This window comes from Leptopilina boulardi, unplaced genomic scaffold, assembly GCF_019393585.1.
Source record: "Leptopilina boulardi isolate dan_hultmark-lab unplaced genomic scaffold, ZJU_Lbou_2.1 LbouV2_330, whole genome shotgun sequence".
Lineage (NCBI taxonomy): Eukaryota > Metazoa > Arthropoda > Insecta > Hymenoptera > Figitidae > Leptopilina > Leptopilina boulardi.
In genome coordinates, this window is record NW_026137897.1 from 3232390 (window position 1) to 3254878 (window position 22489).

At 32.6% G+C, this 22489-nt stretch overlaps 1 protein-coding gene across 1 annotated transcript; it reads left to right on the forward strand.

The window, feature by feature from the left end:
- Window positions 1–20841: 20841 nt before the first annotated feature.
- Window positions 20842–21243, forward strand: LOC127285310 (uncharacterized). The gene has a single exon (XM_051311261.1). It carries the CDS (start codon window positions 20842–20844, stop codon window positions 21241–21243), a length of 402 nt encoding a protein of 133 aa, XP_051167218.1.
- The last annotated feature ends 1246 nt before the right edge of the window (window positions 21244–22489 follow it).

A 22489-nucleotide genomic window follows, 5' to 3' on the forward strand; every position in this document is an offset into this window, starting at 1 on the left:
CTGTTAAAATTTTAAGGAAAAAATTATTGTCATAAATTAAAAATGTTTTAATTAATTTGTTTAAAAAAAACATTGATTATAATTTTACAACTTGTTCTCCTTCTTCAATCTAAAACAAGGAGGGGGTCTTTTATGTTTATTTTATAAACATTATGCTTCCTCATTTTGTGAAGCAAAAAATTCGCTTCCTCGTGAAGGAAGCAATGAATTTGTCCAATTCAATTGATTGATTTAAAAAATTTCGAGTTAAAAATGTTTTAAATTAATTAAATTTTTTGAAAAATAAAGAAAATTTTAATTAATTTTGAGTGTAACATAAACTTTATATATACGAATCGATTCGTTTTAATGCAAGGAATACAATTATTTTATTCATCAACTTGAATTTTAAAAAAACACAACATTTTTTAGTTAAAATATGAATTTTCGATTTTTCAATTTTTATTAATTCTCAAATTTTAAATCAAATCTATACTTTATATATACCAACCAATTCGTTTCAATGCAGGGAATAAAATTATTTCATATATAAACATGAATTTAAATAAACACATCATTTTTTAGCTAAAATGAGAATTTTTGATTTTTTAACTTTCATTAATTCTTTAAATTTCAATCAAATCTATACTTTATATATATCAATCGATTCATCTTGACATAAAGAAGACGATTATATTATATATTACCTTAAATTTTTCGATTTAAAAATTTTTTCAATTACAAAAAAATTTTTGGAAAAAAGACGATAAAATTTTTTTTTGGGGTATTTTTAAAAATCTTCTCGTCATTTTTGAGAGATTAGTGTGTTAAATAAGCCTACCAAATTTTACCCAAATCCATTAAAACCTGTTAAAGATATCGTGTTCACAAAAAGGGCGATCATCGATTGCGTCCTGTAAGGGGAAGTTGCATACCCCCACTCTACCCGCCGGGCCGTAAACACGGAGCTCGAGGGACGCATGCACCGCGGGGGGCCTGAGCGACGTTCTCGGGCCTAATGACATTTTCTATTTATGGCCCTTAATGAGTTTTTCCAAAAAAATAAAAAATTTTTAAATATTAACAATTTTTAATTTTTTTTAACATATTCTTATTCCTCGTAATTTCACGATTACGAGCATATATGTTATTCGAATTAAAAATGTTAATATTTAAAATGTTTATAATTATTATTAAATAATATTAAATTTAATTGTTTCTTAATTTAATTATACTGTTTAAAAAACAGTATAAATTAACTAACATTTTCCCATCACACTTACAGGCTTAGGACTGGCCTCTATATTATTATAAAAATTTACATTCAAAAAATTTTTTTTGTGCATATGTATATACATACATATATTGTATCGGTTTTTGATAAATACCGTAAAATGGGGTAAAGTCGGCGTTTGCGGGTAAAGTCGGCCGGCGCTTTAAACACTTAAATATTGTATTTCATTTATTAATTTACATTAATTCTAACTACATTTTAAATAAAACTCGGATTTCTTCTGGAAAAAAGTAATAGTTAAACTTTAAAATGATTTAAAGCGCCGGCCGACTTTACTCCCAAACGCCGACTTTACCCCATTTTACCGTACTTGACTTGCAAGCCGATATTTTTACCGGCAAAATCCAAAGACCATTAAATTCGCGAATTGCCTGTTCTTTGGGTTTTGCTGGTAACATATATATGTTTTAAGAAAAAAATGCGCTTCATGCGCATTGTTTCCATGGTAACAAATGCGTAAGAAAAGGACAGAAGATGTAGGCGGTACTTGAGGTAAATCAGCGCCTCCTATCAGCTATTTGTTGTACCAGAAACCTGTCAACTTTTTTGTTTCTTTTTTACTCTTTCTTTCCTTTGCTGACCGTCGATCCAAGAAGATGGCTGCTGCGCTGGACTTGTCGGTTGCGGAAATAACATCCAAAATGGGTAAAACTCTTTTAGTGTATAATAATTATAAATTTTCATGTCATAAAAAATTAGCTTGTGATGAAGAAAGATGGAAGTGTGCAAATAAAAAGTGTAAAAGTTTTCTTCGTGTTTCGTGTAATTTATTGCCGCGTTCTGTTAATATTGAAAAAAGTTCGTTTGTTCATAATCATTCAGAAATAACTGATTTAAATTTACAAAAACAATTGCTTGTGACGGGTGTGAAACGCAAAGCCGTGGATGATCTTTGCGAGAAACCTGCAAAATTAATTTCTTCTTGCATAACAAAAGATCACGAAAATTTAACCATAAATGATTATAATAATTTAAAGCAAGTAGCATATCGGGCGCGACGAAAAATACAACCAGTGTTTCCTAAAAATTTAAATGAAACTCATGTAAGTGTAGATAAACTTTTATTAAAAACCAAATTTGACGAAGATTTTTTGCTTTTAAATGATCATGAATCTAACTTAATTATTATTGGAACGATACGTAATCTAAAATTTCTCTCGGAATCTGAAACAATTTATATTGACGGGTCGTTTGATTATGCTACTGCTTTTTTTAAACAAATTTTCACTATTCACGGTTTTTTTAACGGACATTATATTCCTTTAGCTTTTTGTTTATTAAAAGATAAGCGCGAAACAACATATGAATATTGTCTAAGAAAACTTTGTGTATTGTGTGAAGAAAATAATTTTGTTTTTAACCCTTCCGCGATTGTTGTCGATTTTGAAAAAGCAATACATAATTCTATAAAAAGTGTGTGGCCCCTCGCAAAAATTATTGGTTGCAGATTTCACCTGTCGCAAGCATGGTTTAGAAAAATACAAGAACTTGGTCTTGTTATTGATTATAAAAATAAAGATTCACCTATTGGTGAATGGTTGCGTATTACTTTCGGTTTAATTTTATTAGATGCTGAGGAAGTTAAATATTCTTTTGCCAATGATTTATTATCAATCATCCCTCTGGATGATAGGGTAATTAAATATGCAGAATATTTAACAATAAATTATTTATCTGATGAAGGTTGATTTCCTCCCCAAATTTGGGCGAAAAAAACCACAGATTTAACTCGCACAACTAATGCTTGTGAATCGTTTCACTCTCATTTTAATAAATCTTTTTATCACACGCATCCATCAATTTTCAAAACAGTTGACACTTTATTACAAGTTTAAATAGAAACACATTTTAAATGCAATAGTATTCATATGCCTTATACTTTTCAAAATTCTTATTCAAAAAAAAATATAATTTTGTTCAAAATAAAATAAATGAATTTAATAATAATCAAATATCTAGATTTGATTATGTTAGATCGGTTTCTTGTTTTTATAATATTAATGCAAATTAAAAAGTTTCTAATTGTACAGGTTTTAATTGTTGCAGATTATTGTTTATTTAACATTTGTGCTTTTTAAGCGCATTATCACTTTCGCACCAATCCAATAACCAAATAAGAGACATCGAAACCTTCAAGGTATGATACCTTTTTTTATGCTTTTTAAGCGCATTTAAAAAAATCGGCTTACAAGTCAAATATGTATTAAATAAAACCAAACATATTTTAATAAAGCTTTCAAAACTTTCATATTATACTGACTTACAAGTCAAATATGTACTAAATAAAACCAAATATATTTTAATAAAGCTTTTAAAGCTTTCATATTATACTGACTTACAAGTCAAATATGTATTAATTAAATAAAACCAAATATATTTTAATAAAGCTTTCAAAGCTTTCATATTATACTGGCTTACAAGCCAATTTTTTAAAAGTTCTGATTTTGTGTTTTGTATAAATAAACACACATTTTTTAAACACGCCAGCCTTCACGAATAAGTGAAATGCTGCCAGTCCTAAGCCTGTAAGTGTGAAGGGAAAATGTTAGTTAATTTATACTGTTTTTTAAACAGTATAATTAAATTAAGAAACAATTAAATTTAATATTATTTAATAATAATTATAAACATTTTAAATATTAACATTTTTAATTCGAATAACATATGCTCGTAATCGTGAAATTACGAGGAATAAGAATATGTTAAAAAAAATTAAAAATTGTTAATATTTAAAAATTTTTTATTTTTTTGGAAAAACTCATTAAGGGCCATAAATAGAAAATGTCATTAGGCCCGAGAACGTCGCTCAGGCCCCCCGCGGTGCATGCGTCCCTCGAGCTCCGTGTTTATGGCCCGGCGGGTAGAGTGGGGGTATGCAACTTCCCCTTACAGGACGCAATCGATGACTGCCCCTCTATATAGAGGAAAATTTGTTTTCACCATTTTTAAAAAGTTTATAAACGAAAGGACTACATAGCTTCCTCCACGAGGAAGCAAAATAAGCAATATTGCTTGATATATAATAAGAGCATATCGTAAATTTAACAATAGCTTTAGTTTTTGTTTTTATGAAATAATTTTTTGAATTTTCTAGTGCTTGTTTTATATCGCGCCGAACAGTGTTTCATTGAGCTGCGGGCGTATCAACTCATACATTAAAAAATTCAAAAATATTTTTTCTCACTTTGAAAAGTAGACATCTTCCCAGATAACAAAATGCTTGAATATTGCAAACATAAGGAGTCGCATACGTGCTAATTAATTCGCACTCAGTGATCTCATAGTTGCATGCTGATACGTCATCCATGGACGATCCTATGCGTCTCTTACATGAGTTCGCATTCAAGCGAGTTAAATGCGATCCTTGTGCTAGTACATTTGAGGTTAGAAACATCAATTGATCATTTAATACTTGTTATATAATACAATAAATATTATATTTCTGTTAACATTTTTTACTACTCTAGTTTTTTATTAAAGTGAAGAGACAGATTTATATTTTTCTTCTTCTAAGCCAAACTCAAAAAATAAACCTAAAATTATACATGCACATGACCACCACTGATATCGAGGCCACGATTGGATCACTAATCTTATCAATAAATGTTGATTAATCGAACTTACCTCTATAGATCACAACACAAAGATATAAACACATTAAATTATAAATACGCACGATTTATATAAAAATATGATATTATTCTTACCGTTTCTTATCTTATGAATTAGTTGACATAGACATTTTCCGGCTGTCAGCTGACCCAAGTGTATTACGCGCCATCTACATTCGGGAACGTGAATCAGACGCGGGAATTTTAATCTATTCGATGAATTAAAAATATCTAATTGGAAAGGAGGCATCAATTACTTAATTGATGAAATCGACATAGGCCGAAATTGATTTCTGATACCACTGAAAACGATTGCTACTGGAATTTTATATATTCAAAGAATACAAAATTTTTCACCGACTTTCGTCACAGGAATTTTAATAAAAATATATAAATTCATAACTTTGTTATTAAATTCTCATATTTTTAAAAGTCCATTTCATATAAATCTGATCAACAAACTTTATTATTAACTTTAATTTATTCTCTAAATCTAAATTAGTAGTTTTTTACTAATGAAAAGACAAAATGATTTAGTAACAATTTAACAAACATTTAGTGAAATTTTACTAATTGTTAGTAGAATTTGACTAAAGAATTAGTCATTCCGCCTTATTAACAGTCAATAAAACAGTTTGACTAATTCATTTAGTCAGTCAGATGACTAGTAATTAGTGAAATAATACTAAAAATTAGTTATATGTAACTAATAAAAAGGGGAAAAGTCTTCTAATAATATTAGTCAAATTTTACTATTTGTTAGTAGTATTTCACTAATTCAGATTTAGAGAGTAATAATTACTTTCTTATTAACTTTTGTTAATTATGTTTTCAAGAGAGAATTTTCATCTTAACATAATATTACGCATGTTTTAAGCTATTTAAATTAAATAATTTTTATTGTAATTCGCATACTGTGTGAGTTCATTGAAGGCGCATTTCAAATGCATTCTAGGAGATCGCATACGTGAAGGCATAAAGAGAACTTCTTGCTAGCATGAATGCGACTGTAAGCGTATGCGTCGCATCAGCATACTGCTTTTGCATGCACCACAGGAGAATCACTAAGTGCGATCTTAAATGCGCGCATTATTGTTATCTGTGTTAATTTAAGAAAAGATTATTTACTTTGTATTGTATCATATAATAGTCATGAAATATTATGTCAAAAAAGTTGGTATCACAAATGACGAATTTTCAAAAAAATAAAAGCTTGTGCTGAATTTTAAATTGCACTGTAAAGTCATATACTTCTTGCTTCGATAATTCATAATAAAATTGTTGTTGTAATTACATTTTGACATGACGTCTTACTCCGAAGGCTAGGAAGTCAGTCAGAAAAATTGGAGTTCATAACGACGGCCAGAACTCCAAAAATATAAGTCATATTTTAAAGATTTTGGTGTTATTTAATTACTTTCAATCTAATTTCGATGACACTTATTCACTGTTGATTTGAAAGTATCAAATTGCAAAGAATTGATTCCAATATTTACCTACCTAAAGTTGTCTTCGACGCTCAGCGCCGAGAATTTTTTTTATCTCAGAATCAAACATTTCAAATTATTATTTTTTTAATTGTTCACTCCAAATAATACCTTAAAAAATATACTTCTCAAGGCGTTGTGTGGACCCAAAACCTTTTTAAAAAATGTTTTGATACTTTTGGTCTCATGAAAAATAATTTTCAACGCTAAAGGCGCTTGTATACCTCACCGATTCCGAGTATACTTCTGTCGTGTACCATTGGGGTAAAAGAGACAAAAGATATTTCCATATCTTTTACTCCAATGGTACACGACGCAAGTATACTCGGGATCGGTAAGGTATACAAGCGCTTTAAGCGTCGACGCCAACTTCATGGATGTCAATGTAGTGTTTGCAAACATAGCCCACACAGCACAATATCTTGCTGTAAGCTTACAGCGTAAACTTGAGGTGCTCTCTAAATCTGAATCAGTAGAAATTTTACTAATTCAATCAGTACTTTTCATTTTAACTGAAGTTTCAGTTATTTTTTGAAATTTACTAATTAAATATAATTAGTGAATATGCAAGCAATAGAAAATAACTTATGTAATTCAGTAATTTGTATATAACATAACCTTTAAAATTAACTATTAAATCAGTAGATTGTGTGGCCGCCGCCATATATTTATATTACTGATTCAATCAGTAATTGATATTTTACTAATTGAATTAGTAAATTTCTACTCATTGTCAGTTGCTCAATTCTCGCTATGGCAATTAGTAGATTTCTACTGCTAATCAGTAAAATATGACTGATTCAAATTTAGAGAGTAAGGTTAAGGTGAGTTGCAAATGTCCTCCATTCAGAAGCTTACAGTTTAAGCTTCTACTACTGTTAATTGAAATTAATAAATATTATTTATTAATGTTTTGCTGAATTTTGGTCAAAAATTTAATATTTTTCAATAATATTTTTTGCAGTACAATTCAGCACAAGTTTTGTTTTTTAGAAATATCCACCAAAAGTGTTGGAGATACAACGATATTTATAAATATTTAAGGTTTTAAGTAAAATTCAGGTGGAAAGGGAAAACCAGGTGCTTGAGGTACCTGAGTGCAATTCCGGGTTGAAGGATTTTGTCAGTCGTGCTATTATAGTACTGCGGATAGCATTAAAGTTTGTACGGCTCACTTAAAGAATTCAGTAAAGAATCTACATTAAAGTCAATTCTACGTTTGTCAAATTAGCATTATAATTGTTCAATAAAAATCTTAATTTATCTGTTACAATTTCTTATCTTTCATCTTATACGTGTTTTACTTCCAAGTAACCTATCCAGTTTCAGCAGGTTATGGGCCCAAGTATAGATAGAAAGAAAAAGAATAAAGTAAAGTTCAAGTAAATTAATTTTGAGTGAACAATTAAAATAAAACGTTTGAAGAACAGTGAAAGTTTTTTAAAGGCAGTTTATAAGTAAAGTGTAAAAGAAAAGGTGACATTTGTGAAATTTTACAGTGAAGTGATTAATAAAGTATTTTATTTCAAAATGGCTCAAAGTGTTCGTCCCAGTTTTCAAATCGAAAAATTAAACAATGACAATTATGCCGTATGGAAGTTTAAAGTGAAGCAAATGCTTGTAAATTTAGAGATATGGTCAGTGGTGAATGAAGAAGTTTCAGACGCTCCGGATGCAGCTTGGAAAAGAAAGGACGACCAAGCATCAACGATAGGGTTGCTCGTGGATGATAATCAATTGGTCCATATCATTAATTCTAAAACTGCACGGGAAGCTTGGATCAATTTAGAAGGATACCATCAAAAATCATCAGAAGCAAGCATTGTACATTTATACAGAACCTTATGCAGAATGAGGTTAAATGAAGATGGCAATATGGAAGATCACGTGAATAAAGTACAGGACACAATTAACAGATTAAATGCTCTTGGTGAAGAGATAAGGGACAAGTTTGCGGCAGCAATGTTACTGGAAACGCTACCGGATTCGTACGATACGTTGGTGACAATGTTAGAAGGAAGGCAAGAAGGTCTTTCATTATCATTGGCAAAAAGTAAATTGATCGACGAATATAAAAGGCGGAAAAATAAAATGGCGTTAAATGAAGATAATTGCATCAGCGAATCAGCAATGAAGGCTCAGGTCACATCACAAAAGGAATGCTATTTTTGCAAAAGAAAAGGACATTTCAAAAAGGAGTGCGAAAAATATATCGCGTGGAAACAAAAACAGGACAAAGCAAATAAAGTTACGCACGTGGATGAAGATCATTTTGTTTTTACAACAAAAGACTATATGTGTTCTAAAGTGAATAGTGAAAGTGTAAAAGATAATTGCTGGATCATGGACTCAGGAGCGACAAGCCACATGTGCAACAATAAAGAAGTTTTTGAAAATTTAAGTCATGAAAAACGGGGAAAAGTACAATTTGCAGATAAAGAAGGGTTTACAGATGTTGAAGGGATAGGTTTCGGGACACTGAAACTCATAAACAACGGTAAAGAAATATCCATGAAGGTTACGGATGTTTTGTACGTGCCAAAATTAAGTTCAAGTTTATTATCGGTAACAAAACTGATAGAAAAAGGTTTCAGCGTACAATTCAAAGACTCAATTTATAGTGTTATTAGCCCCACAGATGGAAAAGTGAAAGCTACAGCAGTATTAACAGAAAATAAACTTTTTCAGTTACAAACAGAAAAATGTTCAAATGAAAGAAAGGTAATAAAAATTAAGAAAGATGTTGAGAATAAACAGGGTACAGGGCAATTAAAGGGTACGAGAACGGTGCGCATTAATGCAGGTATGAAGACCCAAGCCAAGGGAGACAATAAAGGTGTGAATACTAGCAATGTGGTATGTATTGAGTGGCTTCCAGTAAATCCAAATGAAAAGGACAATGATGAGCATCAAAATGAAGATCAGGAACATCAAGATGATACAATTTCAGGGAGAGAAACTTCATCGGAAAGTGTTTCAGAATCATGTTATTCTCCAGAATTTTATGAATCGTTTAATGATGATGAACATTATCATGATAGTGAAACAGTGTTAAGAAGGTCCAATAGAGAAAATAAAGGTATACCTCCGGAAATATATATGGATTTATCTAAAGTGTTAAAGTGATAAAATCAAAAATAATGTAAAAATAAAAAAAACAGACTAAAGACAATTTTTAAAGGCCAATAAGTTTTAAAAATATTGTAATTCAGTGCATTACTCAGAGTGTAAACCCTCACAACAAAAGGATATTCAGGATATCCTTGGGACGTCCTGGGGATATCGATTTTTTTTCGGCGGTTTGGATATCCCTGGGATATCTTAGAGATGTCCATGGATATCCAGAGGATATCTTAGGGATATCCGAATCGCCAAAAGCAAATGGATATCCCCAGGACGTCCCAGGGATATCCTGAATATCCTTGTGTTGTGAGGGAAGTAAATAATTAAGTTCAATTTTTAAAGATATTTAATTTTGAAAAATAATCAGGTCAAATTTTATTTTATTCATATAAATTGTAAATTATCGTTGAGGGAGAGTGTTGGAGATACATATTTATAAATATTTAAGGTTTTAAGTAAAATTCAGGTGGAAAGATAAAACCAGGTGCTTGAGGTACCTGAGTGCAATTCCGGGTTGAAGGATTTTGTCAGTCGTGCTATTATAGTACTGCGGATAGCATTAAAGTTTGTTCGGCTCACTTAAAGAATTCAGTAAAGAATCTACATTAAAGTCAATTCTACGTTTGTCAAATTAACATTATAATTGTTCAATAAAGTCTTAATTTATCTGTTACAATTTCTTATCTTTCATCTTATACGTGTTTTACTTCCAAGTAACCTATCCAGTTTCAACAAAAAGTTTAGAGACAAAGTTTTTCAGTAAATTTATATTTGTTATCTTAATGGGATTCTACATATTTCAGATTGTCATTGACGGAAAGTTTGATAAAGCTTCCAGTAACAAAATTAGGATGACGGTTCGAAAAGCTTTAGACACTAACCATGAATTTAACTGATCTATTGTAAAAGGGTTGAAGGAGAAAAACGCAACATCTTTAAAAAGTGAAGACCCGACAATATGTTTCCAAATGTACGACATAGATCCTGATGGTAATTGTTTATTCCGCAGTTTAGCATACGGTTTGTATGGCGACGAAGACAAACACGCAAGTATTAGGGATGCCATCGTAAAGTACGTTGAAGAAAATTGAGAGAAAGTTAAGGAAACATTAGATCTTACTTGCCCAGACAAAAAATTCTCCACCTTTATGTCATACAAAAAATGCATGGGAAGAAATACGGAATTCAGAACGGATTTTAAAATATTAATATTTTCAAAACTGTTCAAGGTTCATATAAACTTGTATGATATCAACAAATGTAAGTTAAGAAAAATTTACTAATTTATTCCCGATATAGTAGATAAAAGTTTAAATGAAACATGTTTTAATATACTTTTCTCTGGTCCACAGAGAGGTAGTCATTTTAAATTTTTATTTAAAAAGAAAACCGAAACGGAAATAATTAAAAATATAAATAAAAATGGCATAAAAATCTCACAACCATCATTAGTAAAAGTATTTGAAAATAATATGGAAAATGTAGCTTTTTGTAATAAACGCGAAAACCTAGACCCCTTAGTATCGGCTTTAGAAAGTGTCAAAAATAAAAATTCAGACCATATAATTAAAAACGACAATGATAAAAATACTAGAGTAAATTTATTTCCGTCAAATTCATCTATATATGACTTCGAAGAGGAAACGTTTCAACATATTGAAAGTATAAAAATCTTAAGAATTGAGAAAAAAATTTAGAAGATAATGATAAGGAAGGAAAAATTAACAAGGATGGAAATGCTGCACATGGTATAAATAATAATAGAATCAACACGAACAAAAATTGTAACACTGATAATGGTCATGATCACGATAAGAATTATGATGAGGATAATGATCATGATGACGATAATTATGATAATGATCATCACCATCGTGATGATCGTCAGATATAAGTATTTGTGGTTCATTAATGTTACATGCAGTTGATGATAGTATATCTCGTTTAAGCAATGCATATGTGGAAGCGCATAATAGAGTTATAAAAATAAGTGTTTTCAAAAAACATAGAAATTACTCAATTGGGCAAGCTGTAAGAAAATTAAAAGAATATGCGTCAGAACTTGTATCACAGAGCAAATTACGGTTTGAATCAAATATTAAAAATTCAAAAAAGAAAAACAAGCCACTATATCCTGATACAGCTTCAAATCCACTAGCTGTGGAAGTATGGAAAAGAAACAGTCGTACAGAAAAACGAAGCGAAAGTCATATGGATGCCAGGACTTTGTATTGCGTGGTGGAAAATATTGTGGATTCCCGTGAAAATTATTATAATTTAGAGACAGTCGCAAATCTAAAGCGAATTAATGATAATAAAAGGCGCATTGCTGCTAGAGGTCAGAATGCAAAAAAAGGGAAAAGAAGATTTATGAAAAAGGAGTTCCTTTATTTAGATAATGCTGATAAAAACAAAAATTATAATGATAAAAAAGACAATAAAGTCATATCTGTAGAGGAGGATCAACTCGGCAATAACGATAACACAGAACAACGTGGCTTAGATCAAGAAAATTTGTCCGAGACCCTAATGAAAAAAAAGTATCGATTAATGTAGGAAGAAAGAGAAAATTATCCACAACTATAAAAGAAGTAGAAAAGAAAATGAAGAGAACGATTAACAGTAAAGAAGAGTCAATATCAATAGATTCAAGTGAGGAAGAGGAAGAATTAAATACTGATCAAGAGGAAGGAACAACTAGAGTTACAACAACTGATGATGGTTCTAGTAGAGTTATTTTAAATACTAATCAAAAAAATATTAATTATTACAGTAATTCTAAATCTTATTATATACATGTAGGTAAATTGTCTGTGAAAAACGATATTCCAACCATTATTAAGGAAGTAAATATATCTTGTCGACACTTCTACTCCCTTATTAATGAGCAGGGTTGAATTGACGGACAAATCATCGACGTTTTTGCATTATGTAAGCAGTCATTGTTGGAAGAATGTTTCTTTTATGTTGACAGACGATATACAAACATTGCAATAGGTGAGAGTACAAGAAGAAGGCAGACAACTACTGCAACGAGGGGTTTATATACTCTAAATAAGCCTCTTAAAGACATCACTTTAATGCCCTATTGTTATGGATGTCACTGGCGGTTATTGATTGTAAATTCAAAGACAGAAATTTTAACATTTATCGATCCTTATCAACTGTTTGACGAGAGCAATTCAGATATGGACAGGGTTTATAATAAATTTAAAGAATTTTGATTTATAGATAAACCACATATTCCTGATTCAATTTTCCGAATTTCTTATTCGACAATTACAGTACCCATTATTAATGACTCTCTAAATCCAAAATTACTTTCGATGACTGAATTAGATTATAAAATACTAAAAAACGAACCTCGTAATTATTCATTTCATCGTATAACGGACGATGAATTTTTCGCACGAATTAAACTCCTGACAGGAAATACAAGAATAAATCACATAGAACCTACTACTCGGGAAGGGATACAAAAAATTATTCAATCTTATCACGACATTTTTTCACTTCCTGGGGACCCTCTACCTTGTTGCAAATTAACGTCCCATTGAATTGTTTTAAAGGAAGATAAGATTATTAACATTAAATCATACCGTCCGCCCGAAGCTCACAAGAAGGAAATGAACAGTCAAGTAGGTGACATGTTTCTTAAAAAAATTATTAGACATTCCATATCCCCCTATAATTCGCCACTGTGGCAGGAACCAAAAAAAATCGATGCTTCCGCGGTACAAAAATGGCGAGTTGTTACGGATTTCAGAAAAATTAACGACATGACTGATCAAGACTCTTACCCCCTTCCGGTGATAGATGATATCCTGGATCATCTGGGAAAAGCAAAATTTTTCTCAGTATTTGATCTAAAGGCGAGTTTCCATCAAATACCAATGGAAGAATCTTCAAAAAAATTCACTGCTTTCTCTATGCCAGAAGGACATTTCGAATTTGAAAGGATGCCGTTCGGACTACGAAACGCGTCGGCGACTTTCCAACGCATGATGGATCGAGCTCTTAAAGGGTTAATTGGAAAAATTTGTTTTGTATACCTCGACGACATTGTCGTTTTCGGTTCGACTCTAGAGGAACATAACTTAACCTAGTTACATTGTTCGAACGTCTCCGACAAACAGGATTAAAACTACAGCCTGATAAATGTGAATATTTACAGCCGGAGTTAGAATACCTCAGACATTGCATAACTAAAGATGGAGTGAAACCCAACCCCGCAAAATTATCTGCTGTATCCAACTTTAAAAAACCGGAAAAAGCGAAGGAAGTGAAATCTTTTCTTGGTTTCTCAGGTTATTATCGCAAATTTATCAAAAACTACTCTACTATTGCAAAACCATTACCCGAATTGACTAAAAATTCTACTGATTTTGTATGAACACATAAATGCCAGGAAGCTTTCGATAAATTGAAATTAACACTGTGTCAAGCTCCAGTTTTGCGTTATCCTGATTTTGATAAAGAATTCGTTTTAACCACTGATGCGTCAAACGTGGGTATTGGAGCAATACTCTCACAAGACGGACACCCATGTTGCTATATTTCAAGAACTTTAAATAAACACGAACTTAATTACACTACATCGGAAAAAGAATTACTAGCTATTGTTTGGGCAGTTAAACGTCTTCGACAATACCTTCTTGGACGGAAATTCAATATCTTGACCGATGATCAAGCTCTGAAATGGCTATTCAATGTTAATGATCCATCTTCTCGACTAATGCATTGGCCACTTTGTATGGAAGATTATGAGTACGAAATAGAATATAAAAAAGGATCAGAAAATACAGCAGCCGATGCTCTTTCGCGAATTTTTGCAATTGACGACGTACGACAGGAAGTAAATTCGCGAAATTCTAAATTCGATTTGGAAGAGGAATTGCCTGACATCGAGATTTTAAGCACAAGAATGATTGCGATTTGCATACGCCAATACCTTAAGAACTAGTAAAACCGAGACTGGAAAATGTTAGTCCTTTTGAACCATAATTAATAAACGATGTAGTTGACCAGGCTCAAATCCCAATAATCGGACACGAAGATAACATCACTGTCGAAATACAACAAGTATTTAAAGATTATTATAAATGGTTCAATAAACGCACTGAGACACAGGAAGTGAAAAAGCCGAATGCGCAAGGTAAACTCTGGAGGAAAATATCAAAGAACCGTGAAAAATTAACTAACTCTTCTTAAGAACCGGCTGAGTCGATTAGAAAACTCAAAGTTCCTTCTCCATCAAATATTAGGACAGTCTCAATATTAGACGATCATGACTTATTAATATTTAACAACGAATTCGACGCAATATATAAGGACAGTTACATCATGGCCGAAACAATTGGAAACCAAACGCGGATAATAAAAACCCTTTTAAACAGTGCCTCCCATGACTTGAAAACCTTAAACGAACAATCTCAAAATCGTATCTTACAACTTAATCAATTAATAAACTCGACAAATACTAATCAGAAAAGTATTATTGTTAACAATCTTATCGCTACCAGTGAAATTGCAGTTGCGGAATATGGCGCAGATCTAGTTATCGACGCCATAAATGATGGCAAGCACGAAATTGTGCATCCTCAAATTTTGACACCAGAAATTTTAATACAGGAATTGCGGTACATAGAGGAATCCGACAATCAAAAATACCCAATTAAGATAATCTTAGATAATTATCAATACATTATCGATATATCAGAAACAACAATTGGAATAATTAACAGAAGAGTGGTTTATATACTCAAAGTTCCCATTTTAGAATACGAAGATTTGCAAACTTTTCACCTCATTCCTATTTCTATTCCCTATGGAATTAGTTTTATAGCTCCTATCCCTTCTCATGAAGTTGTCTTGACGAACTTAGAAAAAAATATGTATGTACGTTCAGATATTGATAGTATAAACTTTGTAAAGAAATTAATGAACTCCGAATCTGTAAAAGAACTCAACCGACCTATCTTATAAGTGAAACTCATTCTTGCGAAACAAGCATTCTAAGACGTCAAAATAACTATGTTTCGAATAAAGTATGTCAGTTCTCTGCATTTAGAATGTTAGAGTTAGTTTTCATCCCATTGAAAGATCCTAACCAATATATATTAGTTCCTGAAACTCCTATGGAACTAAGTGTGTGGTGCGGAACAAACACCGAAACAATAAAGCTGAACTTTGCAAGTCTACTCTATAATGACAATGACTGTACCATTCAAACTCCGAAATCTATCTTAAAACTACGAAAATCAAAAGTAAGAAAACATGACATTTCTTTTAACAAAAATGTATCTTACAAAATAAACGCCGGAGACATTAATATATTAAGTAACCAATTACCTTTAATTCGAGAATCCCTGAGACACGAAAATTTTAAAGAGCTACGGCAAAGTTTGAATGTTATGGAAAGCTCCTTAAGAGCTCTTAAATCTAGCAGAAGGGCACGATCATGGATGGAGACAAGCACTGACATACTCACATATCTAGGATATTTATCGAGTGAGGATGGTAATTTTGTTTTGAAATTAATATTGTAGTTACGATGGTAAATAGGTTTCTCCTATTTAGTATTTCATTAACCTAATCATATCTGATAAGGTAGAAATTTTATTGACCAACAGTCAAATTTGTATGTACGAAACTCGTACAAATATTTTCGTGCATGGTTTCTGAAAAAAATGGATCGCCTCTCGCTGCTGGGGTATGAGAAAATATCTAGTAAGGATGGTAATTTTGTTTCGTACATACAAATTTGACTGTTGGTCAATAAAATTTCTACCTTATCAGATATGATTAAGTTAATGAAATACTTAATAGGAGAAACCTATTTACCATCGTAACTAGGATATTTATCTTTTGGAATAATTATACTATTTATAGCTTCAACAAAATAGGTTTTTTTAATTGGATAAAACGGCTAATACCGAACAACTTATGTATTAAACTTTTTTGCTGTTATCACTGCGCCCACAGTGCATTATTCGCCTGTAGGGACAGCGCCTATCGAAAATCACAACACACCACTACAGAATACAATTGCTGACAAAGAAGTAATAATTGTACTAAAGCGAGTTAAAATTTCGAACTTAGGAGACTAAATTCATTCTAACTGGGCGAGAGTACGGCATTTTCTTGTAATACGTTTTCCTTTCCTTAGCTAAACTAACTTTCCTTTTTCCTCCCCTTCTTTTCAAGGAAAACATTCCTTGGACCTTTGGCTACCCCAAGGAATGGTCCGGAAGCGAAGGGCAGTTGTCTCCGAGCCCTTTTTTAAGTAGGAACTTTTTAATGTTAAGTTTACGAACTTCATGTAAAGTTGAGTAACTCGATTAAAATAAATATGATGAATATCAGGCTACATAAATTCAGAAGAAGACTTATTTTGTTTGCAATATGTCGTGTGAGTCTGTGTATTACGTGGGCAATATATGTGAATAAATGGGTTAATTTTTCTGGCGAATTTTCTTTTTATTTTTTTCGATCTTTTTAAGTTTGAGGGTTTAAAATTGTTTTAAGTTAAATTTGGGGAGAAAATTTTTTAGGATGTTTTTTTCAATAATTATTGGTATTTGATTGAGAAAATTTCAATTTTTTTAAAAAAAATTCTTTCGTTTTCATAAACGTTGGGTACTTCAAGTACGTAAATTAACTTTAGATTCGTAATCAGTGACTCCCAGAAGCCCTTAATATGGATTGTCTGTATTGGAAATGTACTTATATTTTGCTTCAAGCTACACCCCTGTATATTCAATGCTGCCCTCTATTTCTTTTTCACATTTGTAATTTAGTAGTTCGAAGATACTCGAACAGTTAACATTACCATTTTTCAATAAACGATCATTTTGAATGCTAATTACATTAGCCCTTTTCTTTTACCTTTAGCTTAACGTTTCAATAGGTTATGGACCCAGACCCTTAACTCCGCGAACGGGAATAAAAAGAAACTCGTAACAAAATAGTGCTTGAAGTAATCTTGGTTAAAATCGAAGTGACGCGCGTGTAGTTGAGAACGTACAAATTGGCTTCCTCATATTCGGTGCGCATTGAACAACTATCAAAAGACAATTTCGATACGTGGAAACTTCAAGTCAGGGCACTGCTTGAAAAAAATGACGCGTGGAAATTTGTTAATGATGAGAAGACAAAACCAGAAATTGCTGACGGAGAAGGAGCAGCTGCTTCGATAATCGCAAGGAACGCTTGGGACATTGCTGACAGAAAGGCACATTTGGACCTCGTATTGGCAATTCATCCATCTGAACTTAAACAGATCAAAGGCTGTGAGACCTCTAATTCTGTTTGGTTAAAACTTCACTCTATCTATCAGTGAAAAGGACCGGCTCGAAAAGCGGCCCTTCTGAAAAAACTGACCCTGCACAAGATGGTGGAAGGTGGCGACATCCGTGATCACATCCGAGAATTCTTTGATGCAGTCGATAAACTGCAAGAAATGGATGTAATCATCAATCAAGATCAACTAACCATAATGTTATTATACAGTTTACCGTATAGTTTCGAAAACTTTCGATGCGCCATCGAAACAAGAGACACTTTACCAAGTGCTGAGGATCTGAAAATCAAGATTATAAAAGAAAGCGATGCAAGAAATTCCAAGCAGCAAGAAAACTCAGAAGCCATGCTAGCCAACAGCGCCAAAGGTGGTCTCTTTAAAAAATTCAACAAAAAAGAAAACAAACCGGAACCTGGAAAGCAGACGAAAAACTATTTTCCATTTAAGTGTCATAAGTGTCGGAAGATTGGACACAAATCTATTGACTGTCGATCGGGATTGAACAAGTCAACTGAGAGAAGTGCCAATATAGAAGAAATGGGATTTCTTTCGACAATTATTGAAAAATCCGCGTTAAAAACCGAACGTGATCCGTTTGAAACTAAATGGTGCCTGGACAGTGGTTGCACATCACACATGTGCAACGACCAAGAAAAGTTTATTTCTCATGAAAAGTGTGAAAGTGATAAATTAAGCCTAGCGAGTAAAGCAACAACTAAAATTGAATCGAAAGGTACCATGAATGTTTTAATCAGTGATTGTAATCAAACTAAATCTCTGAATCTTAAAAATACCTTGTACGTCCCTGACCTGAGAACCCACTTAATGTCAGTCGGAAAAATCTGTGATAATGGATACTCAGTGATGTTCAAAAAGAATTCAGCCGTAATTTTTGACGCGAGAGGAAGTGAAAAGTTATCAGTGAAACGAATTGACGGTTTATATTACCTGAAAGAAAAAACTGAAACGGTAAACCTTGTGTCGGAAAGTGATCATCCAAATAAACTGGAACTGTGGCATCGAAGACTCGGTCATCTCAACGAAAAAGACGTAAAAAGTGTTATGAAAACTCAGGGAATAGAATGTCAAAAAAACGAAACTTTAAAAGTGTGTGAAACCTGCGTTTTAGGGAAATTAGTGCAAACGCCATTTCCGAAAGAGTCATCGCGAAAAACAAAACCACTCGAATTAGTGCATTCGGATTTGTGCGGGCCTATGCGGAAGGAATCCTTAAGTGGAGCAAAATATTTCGTGACATTTACAGACGACGCAACTCGGTGGTGTGTAGTTAAGTTTTTGAAAAAGAAAAGTGATTTGACGGATGCATTTAAAAGCTACAAAGTGATGGTAGAGAAGCAGACTGGATTCAAAGTGAAATGTTTACAGTCGGACAATGGGAAGGAATACAAAAACACGGAATTGGACAATTATCTCGAAAATTGTGGAATTGTCAGAAGACTCACTGTACCTCATACTCCCGAACAAAACGTAGTATCAGAGAGAAAGAACCGCACACTGGTAGAGATGGCAAGGTGTTGGCTGATAAGTTCGAATCTTTCAGCGTGTTTTTGGGCCGAAGCCGTGTCGACGGCGAATCATTTGAGAAATAAATCACCTTCAAGAAGTTTAAACGGCGAGATACCTTTTCAAGAATGGACCGGAATCAGTCCTAACCTATCATACCTGAAAACATTTGGCAGTAAAGGATTTTCGCTCAATAAATTACCTGGAAAAGGGAAGTTCGAACTTCGCGCTCGTGAGTGTTTATTTTTAGGGTACTCAAATGAAACTAAAGGTTACAGAGTCTGGTTAATCAACGAAAAGAAAGTCGAACTAACAAGAGATGTCAAATTCATTGATGATTTTTTACCAAAAAGGGAATTCGAGGACTTCATCTCATTAGAAACTTTGGAGCAGACAAAAGAAAAACAAGAAACCGAGAACTGGATCGAAATCAACGTAACGACCAATAACAACGGAACTCATGCAGAAACTGTTCGTGAAGAAGAATAAATATCGAAAGAAGAAGAAGATTTTCACGGATTCGAATATGATCAAGGAATCAACGAAAGAAGATTGCCTGGTCGACCCAAAATCGTGAAATCAGGAAATCCTGGAAGACCAAGAAAAATTTACAAGACAGCTGCAAATTCAGCATTCGAAAAATATTCGGAATCAGCCAATTTAGCAGAAATTTCAGTAAAAGAAGCGCTGATTGGAGCCGAGGCTGAAGATTGGAAACGTGCGATTCGAGAAGAGTTCCTGGCTCTTATCATAAACAAAACTTGGGAATTGGTCGATCGTCCCAATGATAGAAACATAATTGGTAGCCGATTAATACTTCGAAATAAATTGAATTCAGAGGGAATTTTGGACAAAAGAAAAGCACGAGTGGTAGCCAAAGGATACTCTCAACAACCTGGACTTGACTTCCAGGAAACATTTGCTCCAGTTGTTCGTCTGGAATCCATCAGGCTCTTGATGGCTCTTGCCGTCGAAAATAATCTACAAATTCAACAGTTGGATGTTACCACTGCATTTCTAAATGGAGATATTCAAGAACAAATCTTCATGGAAATTCCTGAACTTTTTGAAGAAATGCTCCCAGAAATATCATCGATGGAGGAAATGAAGAATCATTCGAAAAATGCATCTGAGATGTTGAAGATCTTACAACAAGGGAATAAAGTTTGTTTGATGAGGAAGGCGATTTATGGCCTGAAGCAAGCTGGCAGGCAGTGATATCTGAAATTGGAGAAAAATCTTAGAATGCTTGGGCTAAAACCACTCAATGCTGACCCCTGTATCTACATTGCAAAAAATGGAAATGATATATTAATAGCAGCGATTTACGTCGACGATATATTGTTATTCTCAAACAACAGTGACTGGCTTTTAAGATTCAAAAAGGATTTCAGACAGAAGTTTGCCATCAAGGATTTAGGTACTGCAAAACACTGCCTGGGAATTGAATTCCATCAAGAGAGCAATTGTTTGAAAATTTCACAAACTGGATACATTTAGGAACTTTTAAAAAAATACAGAATGGAGGACTGCAAATCAACATCATCACCCTTGGATCCTGGAACAAAGTTAAAGAAACTTGACGAGTCATTGAAACAAGAAAAAAAATATCCTTTCAGAGAGCTCATAGGAAGTCTCATGTATCTAGCTGTGGCTACGCGATCAGATTTAGTGTATGCAGTGAATCATCTTAATCAATTTAATAATTCACACGGAACGGAACATTGGTTGGCAGCCAAAAGAATCCATCGATATCTTCGTGGGACTTCAGATTTGGGATTGAAGTACCAAAAAACTTCAAAAGGTTTGGAAGGATTTGTCGACGCTGATTGGGGTGGGTGTTTGGATGACCGAAGATCGTATACTGGATTCGTCTTCGTGCTCGCTGGTGGTGCCGTCAGTTGGCAAGCTAAAAAGCAATGAACTGTGGCTTTATCCAGTACGGAAGCGGAATACATGGGATTGACAGAGGCCGCCAAGGAGGCTGCACATCTCCAGGGACTCCTCAATGAAATAGGAATCAGACGTCAGGGAGTTGTTTCAATTTTTAATGACAATTTGGGTGCACAAAAACTGGCTCAAAATCCCGTTCTCCATTCAAGAATAAGCACATTGACATACGTCATCATTTTGTCAGAGAAGCTTTGCAACATGGTTGGATCACGCTAGATTTTATTTCATCGGCAGAAATGATGGCAGATGTGTTCACCAGACCTAGGGGTCTATTGTTCAAGGAGGTATTGCAATATAATTTCCAAACATAACAGAAATTTTCTACGAACTATTATGTTTTTTTGCTGTTTTACACGTATATCGTGAGAGACGGTTTGTTGATCTTATATACCTTTAAAACTATTGTTAAAGTACTTTAAAAATGTCTTCTTATGGGTAATCAGGTAGTGGTTCTGAAGTGGAACTCAAGCCAAGTCCAATTCAGTACCATTCCAGTACCACTCTTTCGGTAGGGCAGTGTTAAAAAAAATTATGGAAATTGACGATAAGAAGTAATGACAAAAAAAATGAATTTTTTTCTAAAGCTCTTTATTTAATTAATACTTTAGACAATACGAAAATGTGAAGAGTATATTTTACTACAAGTGTTAATATATTTTGTTTAATAAATCATACTAACAATAGCACAGATCGTTACGTTTTTGACCAAATAATAATTTCAGTAAAAAAAAAAATGATATTAAAATTTACCGAATTATAATTTTTAACAATCCTCAAAATTGTTCTAATTTTTATTATAAAATCATCAGAAACATGTACATTTTGTTTAATGAACGTTTAGAAAATTTTTATTTAAACAAATATAGTTTCTTAAAAAAAGTATTATTCCAAAAAAGATTAATACTTTTTTCAATTTGTTTTTTAATCAAAATTCAAAAACTTACACATTGGACATACTTAAATTATATAAATATTTTAATTGAGTTTAAATATTTACATACTATTTTTTATATAACCTAACTCGAATTTTATTGCAATGTATTGTTGGTATTTTATTGCAATTGAGAAAATATTTACAAGAGAAAAAGTTTCTTTGTTGAATAAAAAAATAAGCGCTTCCATTTGAAAGAATTGTAGAAATACATTAATTTTTCGATTATTTTTTGTTCGATATTTCAAACAAAGTTTTTGTTTAATATAATGGACATTATTTTTT

Excerpts from the sequence above, each read along its gene's own strand:
- LOC127285310 (XM_051311261.1), top strand. The coding sequence starts at position 20,842 with ATGGAGGACTGCAAATCAACATCATCACCCTTGGATCCTGGAACAAAG.